The sequence below is a fragment of the Drosophila ficusphila genome, unplaced genomic scaffold, assembly GCF_018152265.1.
Source record: "Drosophila ficusphila isolate 14025-0441.05 unplaced genomic scaffold, ASM1815226v1 contig_636, whole genome shotgun sequence".
In the NCBI taxonomy this organism is placed as follows: domain Eukaryota; kingdom Metazoa; phylum Arthropoda; class Insecta; order Diptera; family Drosophilidae; genus Drosophila; species Drosophila ficusphila.
Window position 1 is genome coordinate 1,040,474 of NW_025064569.1, and position 24,643 is coordinate 1,065,116.

At 39.2% G+C, this 24,643-nt stretch overlaps 2 protein-coding genes across 4 annotated transcripts in view; both read right to left on the reverse strand.

The window, feature by feature from the left end:
- Positions 1-11,783, reverse strand: part of LOC108093448 (cyclin-dependent kinase-like 1) — a 50,396-nt gene extending 38,613 nt beyond the window's left edge. For all 3 annotated transcript variants that reach the window (XM_017193515.2, XM_017193514.2, XM_017193516.2), the window contains exon 1: positions 11,515-11,783. The gene's annotated coding sequence lies outside the window, so the exon portion shown is untranslated. The remainder of the gene's footprint in view (positions 1-11,514) is intronic.
- A 9,121-nt stretch (positions 11,784-20,904) lies between these two features.
- LOC108093392 lies at positions 20,905-22,522 on the reverse strand. The gene is made up of 2 exons (XM_017193412.2): positions 22,399-22,522; positions 20,905-22,346 (listed from the first exon to the last, which is right to left on the reverse strand). The coding sequence occupies exon 2, from the start codon at positions 22,334-22,336 to the stop codon at positions 21,989-21,991; it is 348 nt and encodes a 115-aa protein (XP_017048901.1). The 5' UTR covers positions 22,337-22,346; positions 22,399-22,522; the 3' UTR covers positions 20,905-21,988.
- Positions 22,523-24,643: the final 2,121 nt, after the last annotated feature.

Here is a 24,643-nt window from a genome sequence, read left to right on the forward strand (position 1 = left end):
TATTTTAAAATGGCGTATCAATTTGATTTGGCATTGGCAAAACATAGACTTGAAGGCAGTTCCCTCTTTAAGAACGACTTTTATCTTCGGTCAAAATAATACGTTTTTTAACACAAATTTAACAAAATTACCGCTTTCCTTCGCTTCGCCAACTATTGCACATGCCTACAAACAGTCTTTAATAATATTCTATTTATAAAATACCTTTCCCATAGATGTATGGCGTTAGACATTTGATAATATACTAACATCGCGGCCAATAAATTTCACATTCGCATTAAATTGATTTTACTGGACTCTACATGACTGAGCCCTACTTTAATATGAGCCTCAAAAGTTCGCATTCTTCGGTACTCTTCGCCAGTATTTAGGATAGATATAAGAAAAAAAAATTTTAGCTTTCGATGATTTTTGTCTTCGCTTCGAGCGATCAACTATAAAAGTTGTTAGGTGTCCTATACAAATGAAACGAACTGTATACCTTATTAATATATTAATCTGGATCTAGATAAGTAAAAAAGGGTTCTAGTAAGTTTACATTATTTGGTAGTCTGAATCTCTTATTGAAATCAAATCTTATTGAAAAACGCAATAATTGCTTATTCAAAAAACACAAAGCCTTTGTATGGCATATTGTATCCCTTATGAAGGTTCTGCTTCTGTTGTATTTTTTAAGACTTTTTTGTCTTTGAATTTGAATTTATAAGCTACTAGTAAACCCAGCGAACTCCGTTCCGCCACCAGATGGCGATAGTTTTAGGTAAAACTTCGTTTGGTGTTTAAAAGATAAAGAAAATTTTTTTTTGTTTTATATATGAAAAGGAAAAATTTTATTTCGATACCATTAAAACTTTGGCCATTTCCGAGTGTTTTGCAATATTACACGTTGGTTCCTCAATAATTTGAAGATTTAACGGTAATTTTAATGCTGAATGAGCCGTTTGGCATCTTTCTAACAATATGGCTGCTATTCCCGAAGAAGCAACTGCAACAGCTATGTTGGATCTCGCCCGAACAGTTGCTAAAGCTAATGACATGAGGAATGTCTTGTCAGTACCACCAGGGGCATCTAGGAAATATAAACCACCATTTTCTTCATCGATTGCCTTCATTAAAGTATCATAAACTTTCTTCTGTTGGGAATTCAACAGGGGTACATTCGTTTGAACTAATAAATTTAATTCCTGGTGATCATATTCACGTTCCCGTTCTAATTCTCGATTAAATGCCTCATTCATTTCACGATTTGGCGCTGGCATTCTAACCTGATTAATATATTACCGCACATGAGGTAACACTTATCTTCGATCAAGAGTAAAACCCGATAATGTATCTCCTCATTCATCAAATTGTTCACAATCAGGATGGCGACTTCGTCTATTGTTGGAGCATTAAATGTCCTTTTGTGTGTTCCAGATGGTCGTTTATCTGCTTTTATGACAACTTTATAGTCATCATTTGGCATGCGCTCTAAAGCACTCTTAAACAACCTGATGTTCATGAAGCAGACACTGCAAGTCTTGAAGAATTGCTCGTTTCATCCCTTCATTGATCGCATTCTTCCATGTTGCCCATGAAATACGTGTATATTTTTAAATTTTTTTGTGTATCTTCGAAAGGAAGTAATGATCCAATTCGATGGTGAATCTGCCCTTGTATCTAAGATAAAGTAAGTTATTCTTTAACTAAATTCTATGTAATACCAAAAAAAACCTTAAAAGTCGGATTAAATCCTCGTTCTTCGATAATATCTGCCCCAAATGACGTCATTTGGAAACAACCATTGTATTTTCGGGTATTTGCAAGAAAGTGGCGTGATTCTTGTGTTTCACCACAAAGCAACGAATACAATGGCTCAGGTGGCGGAGTCAACAATGGCAATTTAACTTTACCATTAAAGCAGCATAATCCAGGCGTTTCTCCGGAAAACTTCAGTGCACCGCAATACTCGCAAACAACGTCCATTTGCCCAATGCAAACGCTAGGATGCAAGCTGTAATCAGTGATGCAATCGTATTGAAACGCTGCTCGATTCAAATCAGCACTTGATAAATTTCTTCTGCGTCGCAAATGATCTATTTCTTGACCTCTGTTGTAAGCTCGACGATTCTGCATTGTCAACCGAGCCGTATTACGGATTGCCTCTCTTTGCTCTGCTGATTGAGAAGCACGACGTCGACCCATACTAACGCGGTTCTGTTCACGTTCATTGTTTTGTTCTTCTTCAGACCTTCCATTTGCAGTATTTCGTAGTCTTCTTGCATTACGGCTTTGTCGGGAAAGATTCGATCGTCTTGGTCGCGGCATTATTTATTAAACTTCCCTTCACTTCAATTCACAAAAAGCACGAAAAACTTCACTTCAATTCAATTCACCAAAATCACAAATAACTTCAATTCACTTCAAAAAAATTGAGTTAAAATGCTATGGTAGTGTGTGCTTGTCAGTGTGATGAGGTAATAACTCAGTTTATATGCGATTTTTGGTATGTCGAACGGAATAAAAAGTACCCTAAGTCCTATTCCGGGCTCTAAGCTACCTTCCTACCAATTTTCAGCCAAATCTGTTCAGCCGTTCTTAAGTTATAAGTGGTGTAACTAACACAACTTGCTTTTATATATATAGATAGATAGATAGATATAAGCATTCAGACACCTTTGTTTTTGAAAAGTATTCATTCGAGAGATTTTGGGATCTTGATTAAAATTAAGTACAATTAATTACAAGAAAAATCTAATTTATCGACCACACCTGGCAACCTGGGACTGCGAGGACTTATATGAATCAAGTTTTCTTTCCATCTGCTGTTTCACAAAAAGCATATGTCGCTAAGCTTGATTCAATTTAACTTGACAAAAGGCAAAAGACAATCTGTTGTGATTGCACATAGAAAAATATGCGGGTGCGGGAGGGGAGGGAAGTGTAGAATATTCATTTGGCAGATGGACAAGTCCGTGAAGTCCAGAGTGGGGCTCGCTTCCACTCGCCCGGCCTTAATCACAGTCACGAGTCGCCCAGTTTGGCAGAGACAATCATTTGTTATTTGATTTGCACATCAGCCGGATGTGGACGCGAACACCCGAGCAGCCGAGCAGCCAGGCAGCCAGGCAGTCAGGCATCCAGTCAGCCAGGATGGCAGGCAGTCAGTCAGCCAGGACGTCAGGACATCAGGACTCCAGGACACCAGGACACCAGGAAGACAGGGGTCTGAGGGGCGAACAGTCGCAGATCCTCGGGACAAACATTGCAATTTCCCGGCGGCAGTCGATCCGGACCCCATTGATTGTTGGTGTTGTCCATTTTGGGGCCGCAATTTTAAGGCCGTGTCGCCCAGATACGGATGCCCGTGGCGTTGACAAAATGGATCGCAGTCGGATTGGCTGGGGAGGCGCCGCATGGCATCGATGCCCCGACGAGGCGTTGATGAGGCGCAAGTGGAGTCAACTAAAGTCAAATTTGCCCGGCACTTTGCGTCCAATCGAAAAAAGACGGTTCGCTTTCAGGGACTAGTTCTATCAGCATTCTTTCACTTTTAAACAGCAGAATTTGCATAGGGGTTGCATTCTACCGCCTTGCAAAGTTGCGGTAATTGAATTAATTATTCACACCCCGCTGCTATGCAAAGTCAATATATAAATAAAAGCCCTAAGACGAAAATAACTCCCATTTCCTCAATTATGCTCATTTTTAGGCATTCATGACTATATATACTTTTTGGGGTCTGAGATGTCTCCTTCACTGCGTTGCAAACTTCTGACTAAAAAATAAAACTAGACATTTTATTGTTATTAAAAATTTAAAAAAGTTTAAATTTTTCACATCTGCTGGATTCGCATTCACATATTCAAACAAATTGCTGGCACACGTTCATGTAATCCCAATCGTCTCTTCACAGTCGAACACAAGTTTTGCCCGAAAAAGAGTTCGGCTCGCCAAAACTAACCTTCTTTCTTGTTCTATAATATAGTCTGATCTTTTAAAACTTAATTTAAATCCCATATTTCGCAAAACATTTATATATCTAAAGTTAAAATCATTCGTGACAAACAATCACTAAGGGCGATATTTCCATTACTTTCCCTAGTTTACAGTATAAGTAGTTTTTACTCGAGACAATTAAAGAATACATTACCAAGACTGGAAGCAAAGAACATTACAATTTTTTGTTGCCAAAATCGTTCGATCTTGGCCAATACGACATACCGGCATTTGACATTTGACAATTTCGGAGAGAAATTTGAAGAAAAGGCAGAAAAGGCAGACAGAAATACTGAAATGTCTGAATTAACACTAGTTGAGGTGATGCTGATCAATAATACGTTGACTGTTAAATATTGGAGATGTTTCGTCCTTGCGTTGCAACCTTCTAACTGAAACTGTAGTCCCCATTGAAATGGTATAAAAAGGATTCATCTGTTAACTAGAACAATGAATTTTCAAATCATTGATATGTTAGAACTCTATTGAAACATTCCTGTCAATTAATAATAGCTTGATAATATCTTTTTAACTGCATCATGATATTTTTGATTAGCAATTTTTTCAAAAAAATAATGATCAATCATTGCACCATATGCAATCATTTCATAGGACTCCTGTCTCTAATACTTTCATAAACCGCTTAAAAGGACGAGCCAAACTCGAAACTAAAATCGCCAGGGCTCGACGACTCCCATCCCATGACCCCGCTGACATGTGTTGCATTGGCTCTAATTTAATTAAAATCAACTTAAGGCAGCGCCAGCAGTCGACTTCAACATGCGGCACTCTAATTCTCCGTCTGCCCCAAACCCTTGGCCAATTTGCTACGCTTTTAATTTGTTAATTTATTTGCTGCATGGAGGGCTCGAGAGATAGGCAACAGAGTATATCCTTCGCCCGTCCCTTTCTGCCCGGGGATTTTATTTGCTGGAATCGTTTTTTCGCCCCGCGTTTGCGGCTCGGCTGCAACAAGTGCATCAGGACGACGTCGACCTGCCACACATGGATGCACACCCACCCACACACACACACACATACAAACATTCACACACTCTCCATCCGACTAGTGCAAACACACGCATTTGCACACTCGTATTTGCAGGCGCTTATCCCGTGTTTGATTTTGTTTGTTTTAACCGCTTTCACTTTCCTATTTACCTTAGTGTGTGGCGCCTGAAATGAAAAATGGCAAAACGCTGTTTATTTGCTCAGCTAACAGCCAGCTCCCCGTCCCCCTTCAACCCCCTCGAAAGCCTCCTCACGCAGGCCACGTTTTAAGCTCTGCTGCCTGCTCGTAGGCTCGTGGCAATAAAGTTGCATCAAATTTTTATGCCGACACACGGTGCTCTTAATAAATTTTATATGTTTCTTGATATATTAAATTTTTGGTTCGGGGAAGGGCGTCTCAGGGCGTTCTAATCTGGTTTTCAGCCAGCCAGATACAGATCAGGTGGGAAGTGGCGAAGTGTTGACTGTTTGCCCAGCCCATAAATTGCGTTATTTTCCTTCCAAAAGCCCACAGCATTATTAGCTAGGTCATGGATCTGGAAACTAGGAGAAGTGTACATTACTGTATGTAAAACAAATTTATTTTGATGGCGTTATAAATTATTTGTCACAGATAATACAAAAGTAAGTGAAAATGGGATTTCAAAGATGTTGCCAAATTGAATTGGATATTGATTGGAGTCAATCATATGTGAGCAGAAGCTTTTACATTGTAAAAAATAAATAGATTCTAAAAATGTAAATTATTTCAATCCATGAGAAACAAAACAAGACAATTCTAGAAAGCGCATAAAATCTTCGTTGTTTCCCCACAGTTGTTACCCGTTGTGTTCCAAATTAAATTATTTGCTGCATATGCCAAGACATTATACGCCATGTGGCATGCAACATAATTTTTTATTTACCCCGCCACCTTCGCTGCGGGTGGCAAGCAATCTTTGCTCATCGCCTAACAAAGTGGTGAGGTTCTGGCATTTTTATGCGCCTTAAGAAAGCCCTTTTGAGCGAAATCTGGAGACTGGGAATCCTTGTCAATGCGGAAAACACCCGTCAGAAAAATAGGAAAAGAATTCTGAATAAAAGCACAGACATGGCTTGCAAAATTTACTTCTGTTGGCGTAAACCGATTTTTGAACGCCCCACGTTCGGTTTTCGTCGTGTAGGTAACATGAACTTTTGAACTTTTCAAAGAGTCTTTTCATCGTTGGCAAACTTATTCTGGGTTAAGTTGGTTAACCCCAAGCTGGCTACAGGCTCCTCTTGTTCTGGCTCCCCCGAAAGATACATCCCGGAATTGACTTGTTTGCCCTGCGAAAAAACAAAACAAATCCCTCCTATGCGAATGATTAATGTTTGCTGTGTCAGCCGAAAAATATGTGCTGCCTGTCTGCGCCTTCCCAAATAGATGACTTTTCCATTGCCGGCGGCAATCTGCAAAGGTTTTTCCAGCCGTCTCCACATACATCAATTGCTGTTCACATCTGTTAACTGCTAGTGCAAACAACAACACACTAAAAGTTGTCTAACTTATGCTGATTATAGTCCACACAGGCCGCAAGTTATTATCAAATGTCTCCCCAGAGTAATATATATCAAGAAATACGCATTCGGAAAACCTCTTTCTGCCTTCTCCGATGCCCTCATGCTTTTCCTGCTTTGGGGGGTGGTGGGCGGGTCCAATGCCTAGCCCACTAATCGAATTTTCCGTATGGAAAACCGCTCGGTGCCTGTGGGTAAGCCTTTTGGACGGCCCAATGTTCGGGGCTCGAACAAGCCTACTTGCCACGGGCCACAGATATTGGGCGTGTGGAAAAACAAGTGCCGTTAAATGACCTTGTTAATCATGTTCCTGTTTGCTTGTGTGCGTGATTTATGCTTATTTATATTTTATGAACTAAACGGCCTTTGGAGTGCTTTTGTTGAGAGCGAAAAGCGGCCGAAACATTCATTTGAATTAGGTCCAGCAGGGGAATAAAATGGGCAACTTGTACCTATGCGAATTAACAGAACGTCTAAACTTTTGGGCAAACTACATTTACTTTAATATAATTCACTCAGTATTTATAAAATGGCTTTTAAGGGCTATGATATAAAGTTGTTAAATTATATTAATATTTTTGCTCTGCTCCTACACAAGGGATCTTGTCAAGAAAAGTGCAATCTTTCAATAAACATTAAATATTAAAATGTTAAGAACAAAAAATATTTATTTTTTATTATTTCGAAATTCGAAAAAAAGGATTTTTCATTTTTCCATTAACTGCATTGTATTTGCTATTATTTTTTACACTTTCGTTTTTTGTATTCTGCATTATCGGTTCCCAAGTCAATATAATTTATTGTGATCTACAAGCCTTCGACCTGCTTTGTTGCCTCTGCCACCTTTTTTTGCCATAAATAAATGCCTCTGCTTTTACTTTACATTTAATTTTAACCTTCATGTTATAAAATCCTTAATTAAAAGTCAATATCTTATTCTGGAGCCAACCGATTCGATGTCCTTTTGCCTTTGGTCGCGTATGATTGCTGCTGACCGGTTGAAAGGAGCAACTTAATCAGTTCTTCACTTTCGCCCAGCTGAGAGGAGCCAGTGCACTTAATAAACGCAATTAATCCAATTAAAATGTCATGTCCCATTAATGCGAATTAAACCCAGCGCAAATGTTCTGCAATTAAATAAATGCACTTAAACCAATGAAGTGCATACAAACGAGCGCGTTGAATGGAAGGGGCGAAGGGGGAATGCCATTCATATCAGTGTCGTAAAGCCGCTTGACAGGTGAAAGATGAAAGGGGCTTGCGGATACAAAGGGACCAGAGGGGGCGGCGAGGGGGTTCTGACCAGCCAATGAGCTTGCAAATTTACACGCCACGATAAACATCAATGAACAATTAAATGCAAGTGGAGTTGCGGCTCGTCAAGTCGCCTTTACTTACCACCAGGCCCCCGCGGAATCCCCGCCCCCTTGGAGGTCCGCCCATCTTGACTTTATTAACATAATCGACTGTGTCAACGCTGTCGGTCATTTCTCCTCTGGTGGCAACTAATTAAATACGGTTAAATAAAATAAATATATTTTCGAGCCTTGTGCTGGTGTTGCACAAACAATTTCTCATTTTTCGTGTTTGTTTATCATCATGAAATTACAAACAGAGCCGCAAAGCATGCAGCGTTCAATTAATATGCGTAATTTACACGTTGTTTGGGCTTGATACATTTATTGTTTGCGGCACGTGGCAACAGTTGGCGGAATGGAATGCCGAGTGGCATCGCTTAATTGCACGAGAGTGGCATGCAGCGAAAATACCTTTGCACTGATCACTGACAAATGTAATCCCCGCTGCGTATGATTACTATATTGTCACACAAATTAATTTAAGCTTCCCCTAGTTTGCTTTTTAAAAAACATGAAACGAGGCAAGCTGGAGGCTCACCGCACATTTGTGGCTTATAATAGAAGCTTAAAGTTATTTACATTAGGCATCGCATTTGTCAGTAAAGAGGGTTTTTGTCTTGCAGCAAATCAAAAACAAGAAGGGAAGCTAGCTTTGGCAAGCCGAAGTTTATATACCCTTGCAGTCGAACAAAATACATAAAGGCTAAACAGCATCAAAGCTATAACGTTTTTTCTATTCTTTTTCATATTTTCGACTATTGTTTATATGGCAGCTATATGATATAGTCGTCTGATTTTGATGAAGTTTAATTCGTTATTCAAGAGTCGTTAGGAAACTTTATATTCCGACTTATATACTGCGTGCAACAACTACACAACTTTTGGGAAAGTTCCTGAGAGACGAGTTTGCGTAGAAACGGACAGACGGACAGACGTTCAGACGAATTTGGATTCAGATCATAATGCTGATCAGAAATATATAGGGGAGAGTGGGGATAGGTGAACCACTAGTAATATTTCACCTTCTATCAGGATTTTGTACACCATCTTCATATGTGTTGTTTATCCAGTCGGTATCTCAACATCACACGTACGCGTCAAATTGCTGTCATTTCTATCACTAATCAAAGTTTTTGTTCGCCTTTCGCAGCTATATGCGACCTGACGTTTTCTTGGGAAAAATTTATTGTGCTCCACCTGTGGCATTGAACTCTAGAAAATTTTTTAATAACTTAAATAGACGCAAATTATGTTATTTTCCCGTATATTTCACGCATTTCAAAATATTCCATTAGCCTGAAAGGTGGTTCAACTATGTTTGTGGGGGTTGTGGGGAACCATTTGAGACAAAAATTTAAAATGCTCATAAAGTTAAAAAAACGTGACATATTATTTTCACAAAATTCTTTAAATGCAAAGGAATGAATGCTGTTTTAAATTCCTATAAACAGCAGACCCTAACGTCGAATTGTTCAGACATAGTAATGTTCAACAAAAAAAGTGGTACACCTATCCCCACTCTCCCCTATACTTTATGGGTTCTGAGGTATCTCCTTGACTGCGTTGCAAACTTCTGACTAAAATTATAATACCCTTTTGCTCTGCAAGGGTAAAATGAAACTTCAGAAATTGCGCCTACTTAGTTACGCGTAAAATCATTTCCAAGAACATTTTTTTAGATTTGAATTGAACCCATTTTTTTGATTATTAGTTATTCTTAAAGGCCTTTTCCTAACTTCGTAATACAGTAAGACCGATTTGCGAAATCAACCCAAAGCTCATTCGCGGACAAATAATAATTTAACACACTAAAAGATTTCTAAATATCTATGAACAACCCACATTTTCTGCTTACATGTCAAAATATGTTTAATATAAGCAAACAAATAAATTAGAGCTGTGCCCCACTATTTCACTCACGGTGAGCTGTTTTTAGTCAAATTTCGTGTAGAAACGAATACGTGAAATAGCTTTTAAGCAAACTCATTGCTGTCAATGAAAATGATTAACAAAGCGACATGTTAATTTTGTTTAACCAGAAGAAAAAAAATATATTGTAATATATATAAGCACTTCTAGCAACAAAAAATATGAACAACTATTACATCAAATATTTCTAAGCATTAAAAAGCAGTTTACAATAAAAATAAAAGTGTAAGATTCAAATCTAGCTAACAGCTTGTATATATGTATGTATAAAATTATAAACACAGCGATTATAACGATGTAGAAATGCCAAAATTTGATGTCTCTCTTTTTCACTTTGTTCGAGAGTAACAAATAATAATTCGCAAGCTCATCGCTATATGAACCAAAAAAAAAAAAACATTAAATTCTGAGAGTCACATTTTCTCAACTATTTTTCCATTTTCAGCCCGATTTCAATACAGAAATCGAATATGTTTCTTCAATTCAAAATATATTTAAAAAAAAAAAAAACATATTATTTCAGTCTTTTCCAATTTAAATAGTTTTTTTTTTTTTTTTTAATCTTTAATAACTTTAATAAAAGCCTAGAAGACTTATATTTTTAAAAAATTATGGAAATTTCTTGAGCGACTTACTTTAATTCCAAGTTTTTTCCCCAAAAAAAAAAAAAACACTCCATTGTAATTTAGGTTTTAAGTATCTAGGAACTTTTGTTTTGTTTGAAAGCTTACCTACTTTTGCGAAATAAATATTAAGTTGTACGTATATAAAGTATAGCATATTGAAAAGGTGAACAACAAGTTTACTGACGTGCAACGCCGTAGCATTCTGGGAAGAGGAGCTGAAACCAAGCTGTTTGTAATTTCTGGCTGTCAAGACGACACCTTGTCGGACTAACGCTGCATAAACTTCGGAGGTATTGGTTGTGCCAGGCAACGACAACTACGTAAATAGCTGAAATTTATGTTATTTATTTTGTAATTTATGCAGGTATCCGTCTGTGAATGTCTATGCTCTCTGTCAATCATTTTGACAGTTGTTTTAATAATATTTTTCCTAGTACGTTTTTTATTCTCTTATGCTATGAGGGTATAAACATATTGATTGATGTTCGACAGTTAATAAACGGTAAGAACTAGAACCCTTAAAGCGACTAAAGCATTAACACACTAACAACATTTTAATTTACAACAAGAAAGGAAGCTAGATTCGGCAAGCCGACATATGTCAAATATGTCAACAAAATACATTAAGGCTGAACAATATCGAAGCTATGACGATTTTATTATTTTCCAAATTTACGACTATTGTTCATATGACAGCTATATGATATAATAATCCGATTTGATGAAATTTAATTCGAAATTCAATTGTCATAGATTCATTAGAAAACTATGTACGTATATATCTAAAAAATTTTGAGTTTCTGATGAAAAACAAAAGATGTTTTCATTTTTTTCCGTTAATTCTATTTAGATTCAATCTTTCCTATGGCAACTATGTTATATGACATAATTTTCTGATTTTTACGAAATTTTTTTCTCGATTGATGATTTCTGATTTTCTCGAATCATGCTCGTGGAATAACAAAAAAACGACATTATAATTTTTTTCATTATTTATATATACCTATATTTTTCGATCTTTTCTATGCGTTTTGATAATTAATTTTTTAACAAGGCTCATCTTGCATACTTACTTGCGGTCTGCTCGCTAGCTATTTATGATAAATTTAATTTTAAACAGGATATTACGCACTATAAGTTTTACGTATTATATGTATAAAATATAAAATGATTTGTTTTTGGCTTGCCAAAGAGAATTCACTTTTTTTAGTCTTTACTGTGTTCAACAACAATTTTTTTTTGTTGTTTTTTAAATATTTGACTGTATCCTTTTTACACATAAAGTAAACAATTTTCTGTATTTTTTTAAGAACATCACTTTGTACAAAATAAAAAAAAACTAAGCCACCTCGATCCGTAACAATCCGATTCTCACTGAACTGAAGTTGAAGATCACTTTTTAAAGAGCCCCAGGGAACTGAGCTTTCAGAACTTTGGTTTTGCAGTTTCTAGAAAGCTTTTGATATTTTATGCTGAGCTGAGCGAAAATATTTATGTGAGCTTGCGGCTTCGAAACTGTTGAATTGACGGGCGTGACTTTGGTTCGGTTGGTTTCTTGAGGTCCAGTTACGTCAAATCAGCCTTGAGATTTGTTTACAAATTCTTTTGAACCAAAACAAACCAAAAACTTATGGTTATTTGTATGTTCATGATAAATAGGCGCTGAACTCGTTTTTCCCTATGCCAGCTAGTTGTAATGATCATCTTATTTCTACAACATTTAATTGGTATTTTTTAGAACCATATGAGCTTTAGAAAACACATGCTAAATGCGTTTGATTTTATAAAATTTTTATTTTTTATATTTTAATTCTTTACTAAAAATAGGAAAAGTAACCACATGTCAAGCAAAATGCATAAAGACTTAACAAAATCGAAGCTATGACTTTTTTTCTATTCATTTTCCATATTTTCGACTATTGTTCATATGACAGCTATATGATATAGTTGTCCGATTTTGATTAAATTTAATTCGTAATTTACGAGTCGTTAGAAAACTCTGTTTTCCTAAAATGGTGCTTGTCTAATGAAAAACAATGATATTATAATTTTATTTCCGATATTTCTATATAGATTTTTTGACCTTTTCTATGGCAGCTATATGATAACGTTATCGGATTAAAATGAAATTTGTTTCTCGATTCAAGGGTTATTAAAAAGCTGTGTATTTTAAAATTCATGCTCGTGGGATTTAAAACAACGACTTTATAATTTTTTTTTCAATATTTATATACATTTGTGTTTTTCAATTTCTATGGCAGCTATATGCTAGAGTTATCCGATTTTGATACAATTTAATCAGAAATTCAATAGAAGTTAGAAAACGCTATCTGGAAGAAATCAAGTCGATCTGATCAAAAACAACAGCGTGAAAATTTTTTATTTCATTCCCTTTTTTCCTTTGGGAAAGTTTGAGCAAGATAGCTTAAAAACTGAGAGACTAGTTTGAAGAGAAACGGACAGTCGAACAGACGGACAGACGGACAGACGGACAGACGGATACAGATGGTGATGCTGATTAAGAATATATATACTTCTGAGGTGTCTCCTTCACTTCGTTGCACACTTCTGACTGAAATTATAATACCCTTTTGCTCTGCAAGGGTATAAAATCAACGATGTTATATTTTATTTCCATTATTTCGTTACAGAATATTCGATCCAGTGCCACTATGGTCCAAAAGTCGATTTTTTTGGCATAAACTCTGAAAATTGACTTACAGACCTCAAATTTTGCACACTATTTTTTCTTTTTAAGAAGAGTAAGCAAAATAAATTTTGAGTCTGTGCGACCACGCCTTCTTTTGCCTCCCATACTAAATAATTCCTAGTATTATTTTTAAAAATTAAGATTCAGATTCAGTTACTTACATTTATGTATGTGTAATAAATTTTAATAAATAAATTGGTTTTTGTTTTAAACATAGTCTTCTTCTTCTTCTTCTAGTTCTATAGGGCATCCTTCGTTTAGGTCCTCATCAGAATCAGAATCAGATTGCACATCCAATTCTTTTTCATTTGGGTTTTTGTTTTCGGCAGACGGCAACTCCAGAAGACTTAATACTTCTTTAGGAAGAGGTTTTTTATGTTTTTCCTTTCTCTTTCCTTTAAGCAAATGCTAGATAGTAAAGGATCCGAAGAATCTATCGCCCTGTGGAAAAGGTCAGTCATAGTATTGATTCGACTATTTTTCCTTGCGTGTGAGAGTCTGTCTTTTTTGTAGATTTTATTCCGTGCCTCTGAAGCATTTTCGCCTAAGCACCCTAGTGGAACCAACGTTGAATTATTTATTTGAAAACCGTGGACTAATCCTTGTGAATCGTTGGTGACATTGGGTACCACGGGTATTTATGCATATATAAGTCAAACGTTTTCTTACAAAAAATTCGAAACTTTTCAGAGTTTATATAGTGATTACAGGAAATTGCTACTAATATAACGTGGAGCTTATTTAAAAGGGTTTTTCTTTTATAAAGCATTCAAAATGACTTATTTTTTATTTATATCTAATCTTTTCCTATATTCTATGTGGTATTTGCTCAGTTTTTCGTAAATCCAATCAGACACAATTGGTAGTTTGCGATTGTTGCTGCGCCAAATTTCGAAAAGATCGCTATGGATAAACTCGAACGTCCCTGAATATTGTGGATTTGTAAGAAAAGGGGGACGAACGGGGAAAATGTGTTAATTAGCGTTGAAAAAGGACATTTATGTGAACAAACTGACGTTGTTAGTTTTTGTCGGCAGACATGGGGTCGTTTTTTTAACCACGAAACACAGGGGTCGCATGTTAATTTTCTACAAAAATACACATAAATTGGACATTAAACACAGCTCAAATAGTAAAACTAAACATAAATGTACAATATACAGTGAATACTACACACCTTGATCTTCAATTTCCATTATTAACCTGATTTTGTTTAGACAGATAATTTTTAATTGCACCCACAAACGTAAACAAAAGAATTTGCCGCCAATTACCTAATTCTAAACAGCTGATCGATTGCATGATTTTGAAAGCTCATACAAAGCTTCAGTGAAGCTTTTAAAGATTTATTATTTAAGTTTTTAGAAGTATGATGTATTAACTTTAAGAATTTAAAACCAAAAATACAAAACATTAACATAAAAATTTCGACTTTATGCCAAAAAAATCCGACTTTTGGACCATAGTGCAGTGGCAGTTATATGATATAGTGTCCAATTTTTTCAAAATTGTATTTTTAAATTAAAGCTAGTTAAAATATTTTATATTTAAAAAATTATGGTTATGCTATAAAAAAAAACAATGAGGTTATCATCTAATTTTCAAAACTTTTTTATTTCCTCTTTTTCTTTTGCAGAATATAAAAATTTCAATTGACTATTCCATAGCCACAGGATCTGTTATATAAGTTCAATTTTAAAATCGAGTGTTTAAGTTAGTATACTTTGGTTTTTGTGCATGTTGCCATATATGAGCTGTCTTCTAGCCAAAGAAATCACTGCGATGCCGCAGGTAGTCCTTCTAAGGGAAGTGCTTGCAAAGTTTTACATATGCAATTCTTTTGTTCAATCTCTGGCCCGGATTCGCCAAATTGTTTGCAGGAAAAACAAAGGGACGCAGGAGCAGTTGAGCAGTTGAACAGTTGAGCAGAGCCAAGTTGAGAAGGCTGCTTATCCCGTGCCCGGCAATCCAACTTCTTTCGTGTCGGAGCAATTTATGCTGCCTGCCGTCTCCTCGGGGCAATTGTCTGACTCTGCCCCTCGCCCAAAACACTTCCCTCCTTGGATGGCAATCTGCCCCTCGTTGTTTGCAGTTTAAAGGTTGAGAGCAGTTCAAATTGTTTGCCAGGTATTTGCACTGCAGCACTTTTTTCCAGCTATTTGATCTGTGATTGAGCTGAATGGGCAAATAAACTTGTGGCTCGACTCCATTGAGCATGCAGACATGGAAAGGTTAATGCGCTCAATGGACTTGTGGCGAAAGTTAAAATACTATATTATAATGGAGTCCTGAGCCGGAGATAAGCCTCTCAATTAAACGATTGCACATAGATTTCCTTTAAAAGTGCATACTGGGGGATTGGAAGTTTTGCGAGGCTTAGTGATAAGGAAAATGTTAAAAATCAAATAAGTGTACTACTATAGTGGTTTTTAAATAGGTGAAAAAAGGGGGGCGCTAAAAAAATATTTATTCTCAAAGTGGGCAGTAGACAAAACAAGTTTGGTACCACTGGGTTAGAAGGATCCCAATAAAAGTAGTTGGCGAGGGCATGAATCTGGAAATGCGATTAAAATCTCTATATTCCTGTATGCATTTTATTAACATATCTTGTTTTGCAACTCCTGTTTATTTATATTCTTCTAGGGACGGCTGCAGCACTTTATCAAAAATTATGCGACAAAATATCTGTGCCATGTCAACGTTTCAATGGGCGGCCAATAAAATTTATGGCCAGTGCAGCGGCCGCAATCGACCTGCAACATCCAGACCAACTCCATCGGATACTTCCACTAGCTCCTCTGCTCCTTACTTCTTTCGGTTGTGTACAATGCAGTTGTGTACATTTGTCATGGGTGTTTTGTGGCCAGACTTATTAAACGGCTTTTAAGCGCCGGCTCGGAACATCCCTATTATGCGCGCAGAATATTTTCTATAGACTGCCGAGATTTATGTCTGACTAAATAACTTCTGCGGCCGCATTGTGCAAATGATGCGGCATTTTCAGTAGCGAGTTTAATGGAAAATAAACAGACTCGTAACATATTGCCAGACAATCTATAGAATATGGAAGTTGTCAAATTACAAAGCAAATAACCTAGAAACTTAAGTGCTCTGAAAATAATTAGTAAAGGAATTGAGCTTGCTACGAATCACAGCCAAAGCGACTACACTCCTTGTTGTATATTAAAAACGATTTAAAAAGAGAATAAAGTATGGACCCTCTTACGCAACCAAAAGGCTTACACATTAGTTTCAAATTGAATTTGAAAACGTTTAAACGTGGTTCGGCACTTATTAAGAATCACATTGATATAAAAAAATCCCTTGGAAGCTAGGAAAAAATCAAGGTACATAAGGCGAAAATACATTTATTTTTGTATAGACTCAACATATCTTACTTTATTGAGGACTCAACAAACCGGATCAGTATTGAAACGATTAACAAGCAACGTATATTTTTAACGATTTATTTTCGCATAAGACCTATGCAATCCTTTTGGCCTTGTTGAGTGCTTAAAATGAGGTAGCAGTTGAAACATGATTTGAATTTCCTCAAATACCACCATAATACATATATTAATCGAATATTTGTTCGGTAGTAGTATTTACATTTACTACTCTTAAACACTTTTAAATCGATTATCCTAAAAGTAAAGGGGTATTTTCTGACTGCACTATGAGGAACAAATTGATTAGCTAGACAACCAAAAAATGCCCATCTCCGTTCCTTTTAATTCTTGGATTTCGTGTTTGTTGGTAGGGGGAACGAGAGTTCCCAATTCAGGTGCGCAGCCTGATTTGGAACAGGACAAGGTATCTCGTAGTCGTGGCACTTGAAAATGGACCACGTTCCGGCCAAGTATATTTAAAATTTATGAGGCCAGCTCACTAAATTCAGCAGAGAAAATGAGAGGCAGAAGGGAAATACAAATGGGACCAAGCTGTTTATGTTCTTCGAACGTGTTTGGATGTCAGGGCAGTTTCGCTTACACGCAGCCCGTCCATTTGTATCCCCCTGCCAACTGGAGGAGAGTGGAATGTGGCCCAAATTAAGTTGTTGCCTGTGGCAAATTGTCATTCTGCAGTGTGTGTGTGAAACGGGAAAGAAGTGGCAAATAACGTGTGAACCTGAGAAGGATGCCTTCTGCTAAGCCGCTTTAAACAGCCCAGAAAAGTGTTCCCTGCCAGATAACAAACAGCTGTAATTAGAAGGGACATTGGGCCGCCCACAAAGAATGCTCTACGCATAATTAAACAGCAAATTAAGCATTATCAAGCGGGCCCAGATCCAGGCCGAAGGGAAAATCCCCTGTGGGAGGTCCGAACTCGCTCAAAAACAAGTTACGCACAAAGGACAAGGCCGCACAGTGAAATATTAATATTGGTTAATAGGCAACAAGTGAACGGCGGGCGCCTGTTGCCTGGTGACCTTCGGGGGCATTTCATCATCTTAATGGCGGCGGTTCGGCCGACAACAAATCTGTGACAAAGCACGCGTGAACCTTGACAGCGACACTCAAATTAGAGAGCCCTGGAGAAATGGGCGTGAAACGTCCTTCAAGGCAAGCGGCTTTGGCCCTCCCACCCTTTGCCACCTGTCCTGCGGTTCCGACTGTCAATAGCACTTAACCAGCTAATGGCGGGGGGTCAGGGGGCACGGGCAGCTTTGATGGTTAGCTTACTACCATGGTAAGTCCCCGGGCTTACGGGTCTATTTGCGGATAGTGATTGAGGCCGTCGGGTCGGAGTTGGCAAGCCCTCGAGCAACCGATCGAAACCTTGGCTGTGGGAAGTAAATACCGCATCTGAAAGCGAAACTATATCGCTTAAATATTGGAAGGGGGTTCGAGGGAGCTTTTAAGAAAAGGAGAGAGTTACGGAAAAGTAATAGCATTTTATTGTTAATTAGTTATATGAAAAACAAATTATTTAACATGTAAAGTAATGTCTTGCATAAATATACCAAGGAACCTTCTGACTTACTTTCATTCTGCATTAAAAACTGAAAGACCTACAATCTTCGTTGGTACTCAAAAAATATTTTTATGGAACGACAAAGCTGGTGGGCTATCGTTCTGGCTGCGAGCTGCGGAGCTATCCACCCGACTGCTGCCTGCGCATCCGACCTTTATAATCACAGCAATTAGTAATTACGCCCGCCCGCCCACTCTGCCACTCCTCTGCAGATTCACACCTGCCCCGGCACTTATCCCTTTTAATTAGGCGCCACCAAAAGGCACATTTTTCGAGCCCAAGGAGGCAGCCAAGTGGTGACTGGGCCCCCGAAACCCCGATGCCCCGTGCCCCATTCGACCCCCTTCTATCTATATCTCTCCATCTGTCTGTTTGCCTTCGCCTTGGCAGATGCTTCGACTGCCTTCGGCCGCTTCTAATTTTCATTTTAATTATTGCGAGTATTATTCTGGAAATCAAGTGAGCGGCAACTTTGGCAATTGCCACGCCCCCGGGCGGCGGAGGCGGCAGGAGGCTTTGCGCCTTTGCGGCAGCTGCCACAGGACCTGCTTCCTTTTCCCCGACTTGCCGCATGCCACTTGCCACCTCGCACCTGCAACCAGCCACCCGCCGGGGAAGCCTTCTCCGGGGAGCGCCTGGTGTCTGCATGTTTCCGTAACTGTGTGTTATCATATTTCACGCCTATTAGCGCTTTAATTTAATTAACATTTATGGCGACAGTTTGAGCCGGCTGCACTGGAAATGAACGCCGCTTGAGCTAGTTTGCAGCGATTGGAGAACGCGAATTCCCGCGCGTCGAAACTTTAAGGAGGCTTTAATCAGCTCAACTTTGCTGTTTGACTTTGAAGACAAGCTGGCGGCGAACTTCGGGCGAGTCCGCCGGGAAACTCCGACGGAGTTATATTGGTTACCGATTCCGGAAATAATTTCACGTGGCTATTTGCACGTAACGCCGGCCAGACAGCCGCGTCGATCTGGGAGTCGGATAGCAGTCAATCCCTTCCAATCCCTGCCTTGCTTTCCGAGTTTATTGAAGGTCCTTTCGACTTGGACTTGGCCCGTTCAACTTGAGCTGGAAATTACATCCGCCACTCGGTTTGCGTGGCAAGTGGGTTTAAAGGCCTTTAAAGGCCTTCACTAGTGGCCAAAATAGGAAATCGGAAAACATTTGCGCTGCCTATGGTTTTAGAAACATAATTAAATTCGTTCGCCCAAACGCACAGCCAACGGGCGATTCACAATAACATTTATGGCCCGCTGCCATAGAAACTGTTTTGCCCAGTTTAGTTTTCCCACCCGATTGCTTGCTGTGGCTTAGCCAGCCAGCCAGCTCGATCTTAACAATCAATTTTCACGAGCTGTGATTTCTTCCGGTTTTAATTGCGAGGTGAGCCGTGGCTGCTTTGCAAATGTCGTGCGTGCACAAAATGCGGTTGGCTCGATTGCACAGGAAAACTTTAATTGCTGATGCTTGACCTCAGAGCGGTTTTTCTGTCTTGTGAAATTAGTTTGAGTTTCGTTGGGAAAATGTCGGTAATTTGATAAGCGGAAAACTCAGTTATTTGATGCCTCGGAAGAGCGGAGAAGAGAGAAGGCTGCAAGTATCAATTCGCTGTTATAATATTCAGCCTTGTCTGGCCTCGTTTGGTGTTTTAGCCCGGGCGTTTCCACTATAATTTTTCTCCGCTTTTCACCTCGGCTCGACACAGGTCAGCCCCGAAGATAGAATGCCTCCCTGCCCCTCCCACTTCGGCGCGTTTTTCCGCTTTCATGTCTACAACAAAGGCGGCTGCAGCAAATGAAGAGGCTGAGAGTCGGAAAGAAGGAAAACAGTGCAAGGGAAATCGTGGAGCAGCATTGTGCGAGGCGATTGAAACTGCAGTGCCGCTGCTCGTATTTTACCTTGGACTGCAGGCAAGCATGAAAATTTAATGAGAAGCCGGTGCAGGGGCTTTGAAGTCGGAGTTTCCACCGGAGGACTCCGGACGCTCTTTCTCGCATTGCAAACTTTGAACTGTTTAAGTTTTAATCGAGTTATTGGCAGGCAGATCTGTGGATATGTGAACCTAAATGGTCCGCCCAATGCAATCCCACACTTACGAGAACACCGGTTTTTGCGCCAACAGTGGCTGGGAAATGAATTTAATTTCAAATTTAATATTACCACCACCCCTCCGGCCTTTTCCAATTTAGCTATTTGCGGTTTTGTGCAAATTCAGTTTGGTCAAATTGCTAGACATATGGCACAATTAAATACATTTGGCTCAGACTCTCCGGCTTTGGTTTCGCTTCGGTTCGCAATGGTCGCTTTGACGGCAAACAATTACAGGCCATTTGTGTTTGGACTATTGAAATTTGATTTTGTGTTTTGTATGTTCGAGCTTAAATGCGGAATTATCAGAGCTTACACATAATGTGGTTATGGTTAAGTAAATGTTTTTCGGAGCCCCATGAATTAATACTCATTTATATGCTTTACAGAGCTTGCAACAAGAAAGAGGCCTTTGTTTGATTCTTTAAAAACACACCAATTGGCTAAACTATTATATATTGTACACAAGCACACATTTTGCTAAAATCGAATTAAACACATGTATTTAAAATCAACGCTGCAAGTGAATCGACTCGTTTCTATGAGTTTTATCGATAAATAATATTTGCACGGAGAGGAGAACGATTTTCATAATGGCTGTTAAAAGCAGACGTGGAATACTCGACAACTGCCGTTGGTCTGTTTGCAATTCGTTTTGTTTAATTGAAGTGAAAATCTTTTTGCCAATTAGCCACCCAATTATCACCTTTAATTAATTGAATCCCCCAACGCCCGCAGTCCCCATCGCAATCACTCGTTCGTTGCGACTTCCGCTTTTTCACAGCTCCGCTGATTCCCATGCTAATCACAAGCCAAACTTTCAACTCCATTTATCTCTCGGCACTCCCACCCGCACACTTTCAATTAATTCTGCCGACCACTACAGACTGTACCTTCCTGGGCGGGGATTATCTATTATCGGGCGATCGGGCTTGAATAATTAAAGTGTCACATTTAACTAGTCGCATTGGCCGCACTTTAAATTGGGTTCTGGCTGGCCGAGAAGAAAACAGTTTTTGGCTTTTCCAAATGCAAATTTCATTGCTCGAACGACATGTGTTCCGTAGTCGCACGTGATGCGTAGTGGGCGTTCGATTTCGGTTTCGATTTAAATTGATTTTCGTTGTTCGAGAAGATCCTGGCCAGTGCGGCATATTTGTTTTTCGCAGTCGTTACTGTTTCTCCTCGGGCGGATGTGGATGTGGGTGTACCGGAAAAAGGCAAAAATATATCGGCCACATGTCAAATAGTTGTTTAAACGTGACGTTCTCGTTTCTCCCCCTGTTGAGGCTAATGCAATAAACAATTTGGCATTTCTTTTTCTGCAAATGACTCCTATTGGCTAATCACATGCTCCCCAGGCCGCGCAATGCATATGAAATGCGACACCACGCCCACTTTGAGGCGGCCACGTTGTCGAAACATCGCCGTGGTTATGAAAAACTTTGCTTATGCATAAATTTTCCCTGCGCGGGGTGGAAATTGAAATGCTTAAAAGCGCATGAAAATGTTGTTACAAGTTTGAAGTTTTTGTGGGACGCTTTTTATGGGGAGCACAAACTTTAAATGTGTTCCGAGTGTGCGTGTGCGTGTGCGTGTGTGTGTGTGTGTGCGGTGAGAGCCGGCTCGGCTATTTGTTAAGAGCATTTCTATGAAATTTTCAAGGCTTTTGTTATGGAAACTTTCCCTGCTCGCCGGCATCCGATGGCTGGGGCAGAATAGTTGCCGCCGAGCATTAAAGGTGCAGGCTTTCTGTTCGAATTTGAGCTCGCTAAGCAAAGCCAAAGCCGAGCAGAAAGCCTGCCAGGAACGCCACGCCCACTCGACCGCTGGTCACAATCGCCTTTTTGGCCATCACCCCGAGTTCCTCGGCCCGGCGGAGCCTGGCTTCCATTCGGTGCGGCCACCGATACCGAACATGCTCCGTCAGGGATCCAATCCTGAGCAGGTCCAGCTGCACGATCCCCGCCTCCAGGGCCAGCAGCGTCCCCAGGATGGCCCCACCCGCGGTCAAGGCCACAATCTTGCGGGCCTTCAGGACCGCGAATCCGGAGAGGAAGCCAACGGCTGCTCCAATCCCGATCTGGCTGTAGGGCGACCTCCGGCTGAAGTTCTCCATATCTCCATATCTGGGGAAATATTTTCAGAGCGCGTGATCGCTGTTCTGGGTGGTCTACCTACTCCGCTTCTCCACCGGAACGACCCTTACTGCGGGCGGCTTCTCGTCTGCTTGCCGTCGGTACTTCACATTCAATTTGGAGCCCTTTTGTGAGGGCCAGCTCTCAGCTTGCTGCCTTTCTGTGGACCGGCCCTTCTATGCGCTCCCCACTCTCCTTTTTAAGAAAATTACCGCCAGACCGTGAACCCCGAAGCCGACAAAAACATCAAAGTTCGAACAGGCCCATAAAACAGGGGTCTGGTAATTCAAAACCCCGACTCCTCCGCGGAAGTGACTTTAATTTACAAGGAATCACAAGTTCAAATTGTTTAAATAAGTCAAATACATAGGTAGCACCTCCACAGCATTTGTTTTGCCTTCTGAAAATTGATAATAGCAACTAAAAGATTATCCTTAAAAAATATGTACAGAACAGAAAATTTGTTATAATAATATAGATTTTTTTAATTAATATAAAAGCTGATAAATATGGTATTAATATGTATATTTTCGAATATAGTTTTTAAACTGTCTGGTTTGCATTAAAACAAAGAGGAGTATAAACCGACATAATACGTTTTAATATCCTCAGCAGCCAAACTTATCACAATTTCCTAATTAGTTATCAGTTATGTTTTACCATATTATTTTTTGCTTCATATCGTTTTTAAAGATAAATCAATTTAAATAAAACTCAAGAGCTTTAGTTTTAATATATGCAATTCGTAACCAAGCGTATCTGGGGTGTAGAAGAACATTTAAATATTTTGTTACCTTGGCATGCTCCTCTTGCCAACAGCCAACAGCTTAGTTGACCACTGCATCACTAGAAATTTCGAAATTGGCAGGTGCTTTTGGCCAAGACGGAAGGGTTCGCGTTTACAGTTCAATTGCCCGGGAACCCGAAATGGCAACGTGTTTTTTACGTTTGAGTGCATTTGGTTTCGGTCGTGCCATCGCCTTCATTTAATTTATCGTTCAATTATGCGCCCAGCCACGCCCAGTCCAAATGGCAGGACGAATTGAGGGAGAGCAAACTGAGGCCCCAGGAGCTGTCGAGGTGTTTTTCGCTTATCGTAAACTAAAATCAAATTAACAATGCGCACGCAAATTGCCACAAATGACTACGGAACTGGACTCCGGCGGAAAGGGACTGTGGTATTCAACTATTTTTCGAGCGATTATCTGAGAGGAGTAATGCAGTCTTTAAGTGCTTTTGTGCAAACAATATCTCAGCCAGACAACGGCAGGGAATTCCCCTGGGCGGTTCCCCGAAACAACTAAAGTGTTTGAACATTTAAATTGACATTAATAGGAAAAGTAAAATGTGAAATTGTCTTGGCCATGGAGAGCGGAGATAAAAACCACACATGAAATATAAATGAAACAGAATGCAACTTGACCATAAAATGTGAGCTCAACTGTGCAAAAAGGGCCAACACAACTGAAGAGACCGAGTTTCACCATCAATGCGAAACGTGTTTCTCTTACGGCGAATAAGTTGGAAAAGAATCTTGCTATTGGAAATGTACATCCTTCTTTTCTATTCCCTTCTGCTGGTCTGATTTGATGTCCATTGTATAATAAAGGTGTTTGTGGAGATACGTGATCTGGGTAGGAAATGTTGCCTTCAAAAACGTCCTTGTACAAATAATTTGAATATTCTCAGGTGTGACTAAATTATGGATTAAACATGCAGGGCTTAAAAGTAACTGGACGCAACATTCTATTCTTGACAACATTGTTGTTGCAAGTTGCTTAGCTCTTCTTTGAATGACTAAAACGTTAATGAAACTAGCTATCTATTTTGGAAAAGTACGAGCCGTTAGTAAGTTTAAATCAAAGATGTTTAATAAAATAATATAATAATGTAAGACGTTATCTTACATCTTTTGCTTTAAGTGTTAAATGTTTGAGTTGGATCTTCGGCCTTAGCGAACTGCGTGCCTGTATGCTGTTAAAAAACAACACATTTTTCTCGCCATTTCCTTTTTTTCACAATAATTGTTGTACTAACACATATTAAAGTACTGAATGTTGCAAAGCTGAGCTAATTTACGGACTGATTATGATCTGATTAAGACCAAATGCAAATACCTTATAGACCCTTATTATAAATACTCAATGCTTAACCACCAAGCCTTAATCGTTAGTCGAAAATATGCACGAGTAAAGCAAACTTCAGCTATTGACTTCGGGCACGGCTGTACTGTTGACTGGTTCTCTTTTGGGAGTCAACTGCACGTGAAGCTTAGCATCGTCGGTGGC

Coding starts and splice junctions, on each gene's coding strand:
- LOC108093392 (XM_017193412.2), bottom strand. CDS start 22,336: ATGGAGAACTTCAGCCGGAGGTCGCCCTACAGCCAGATCGGGATTGGA.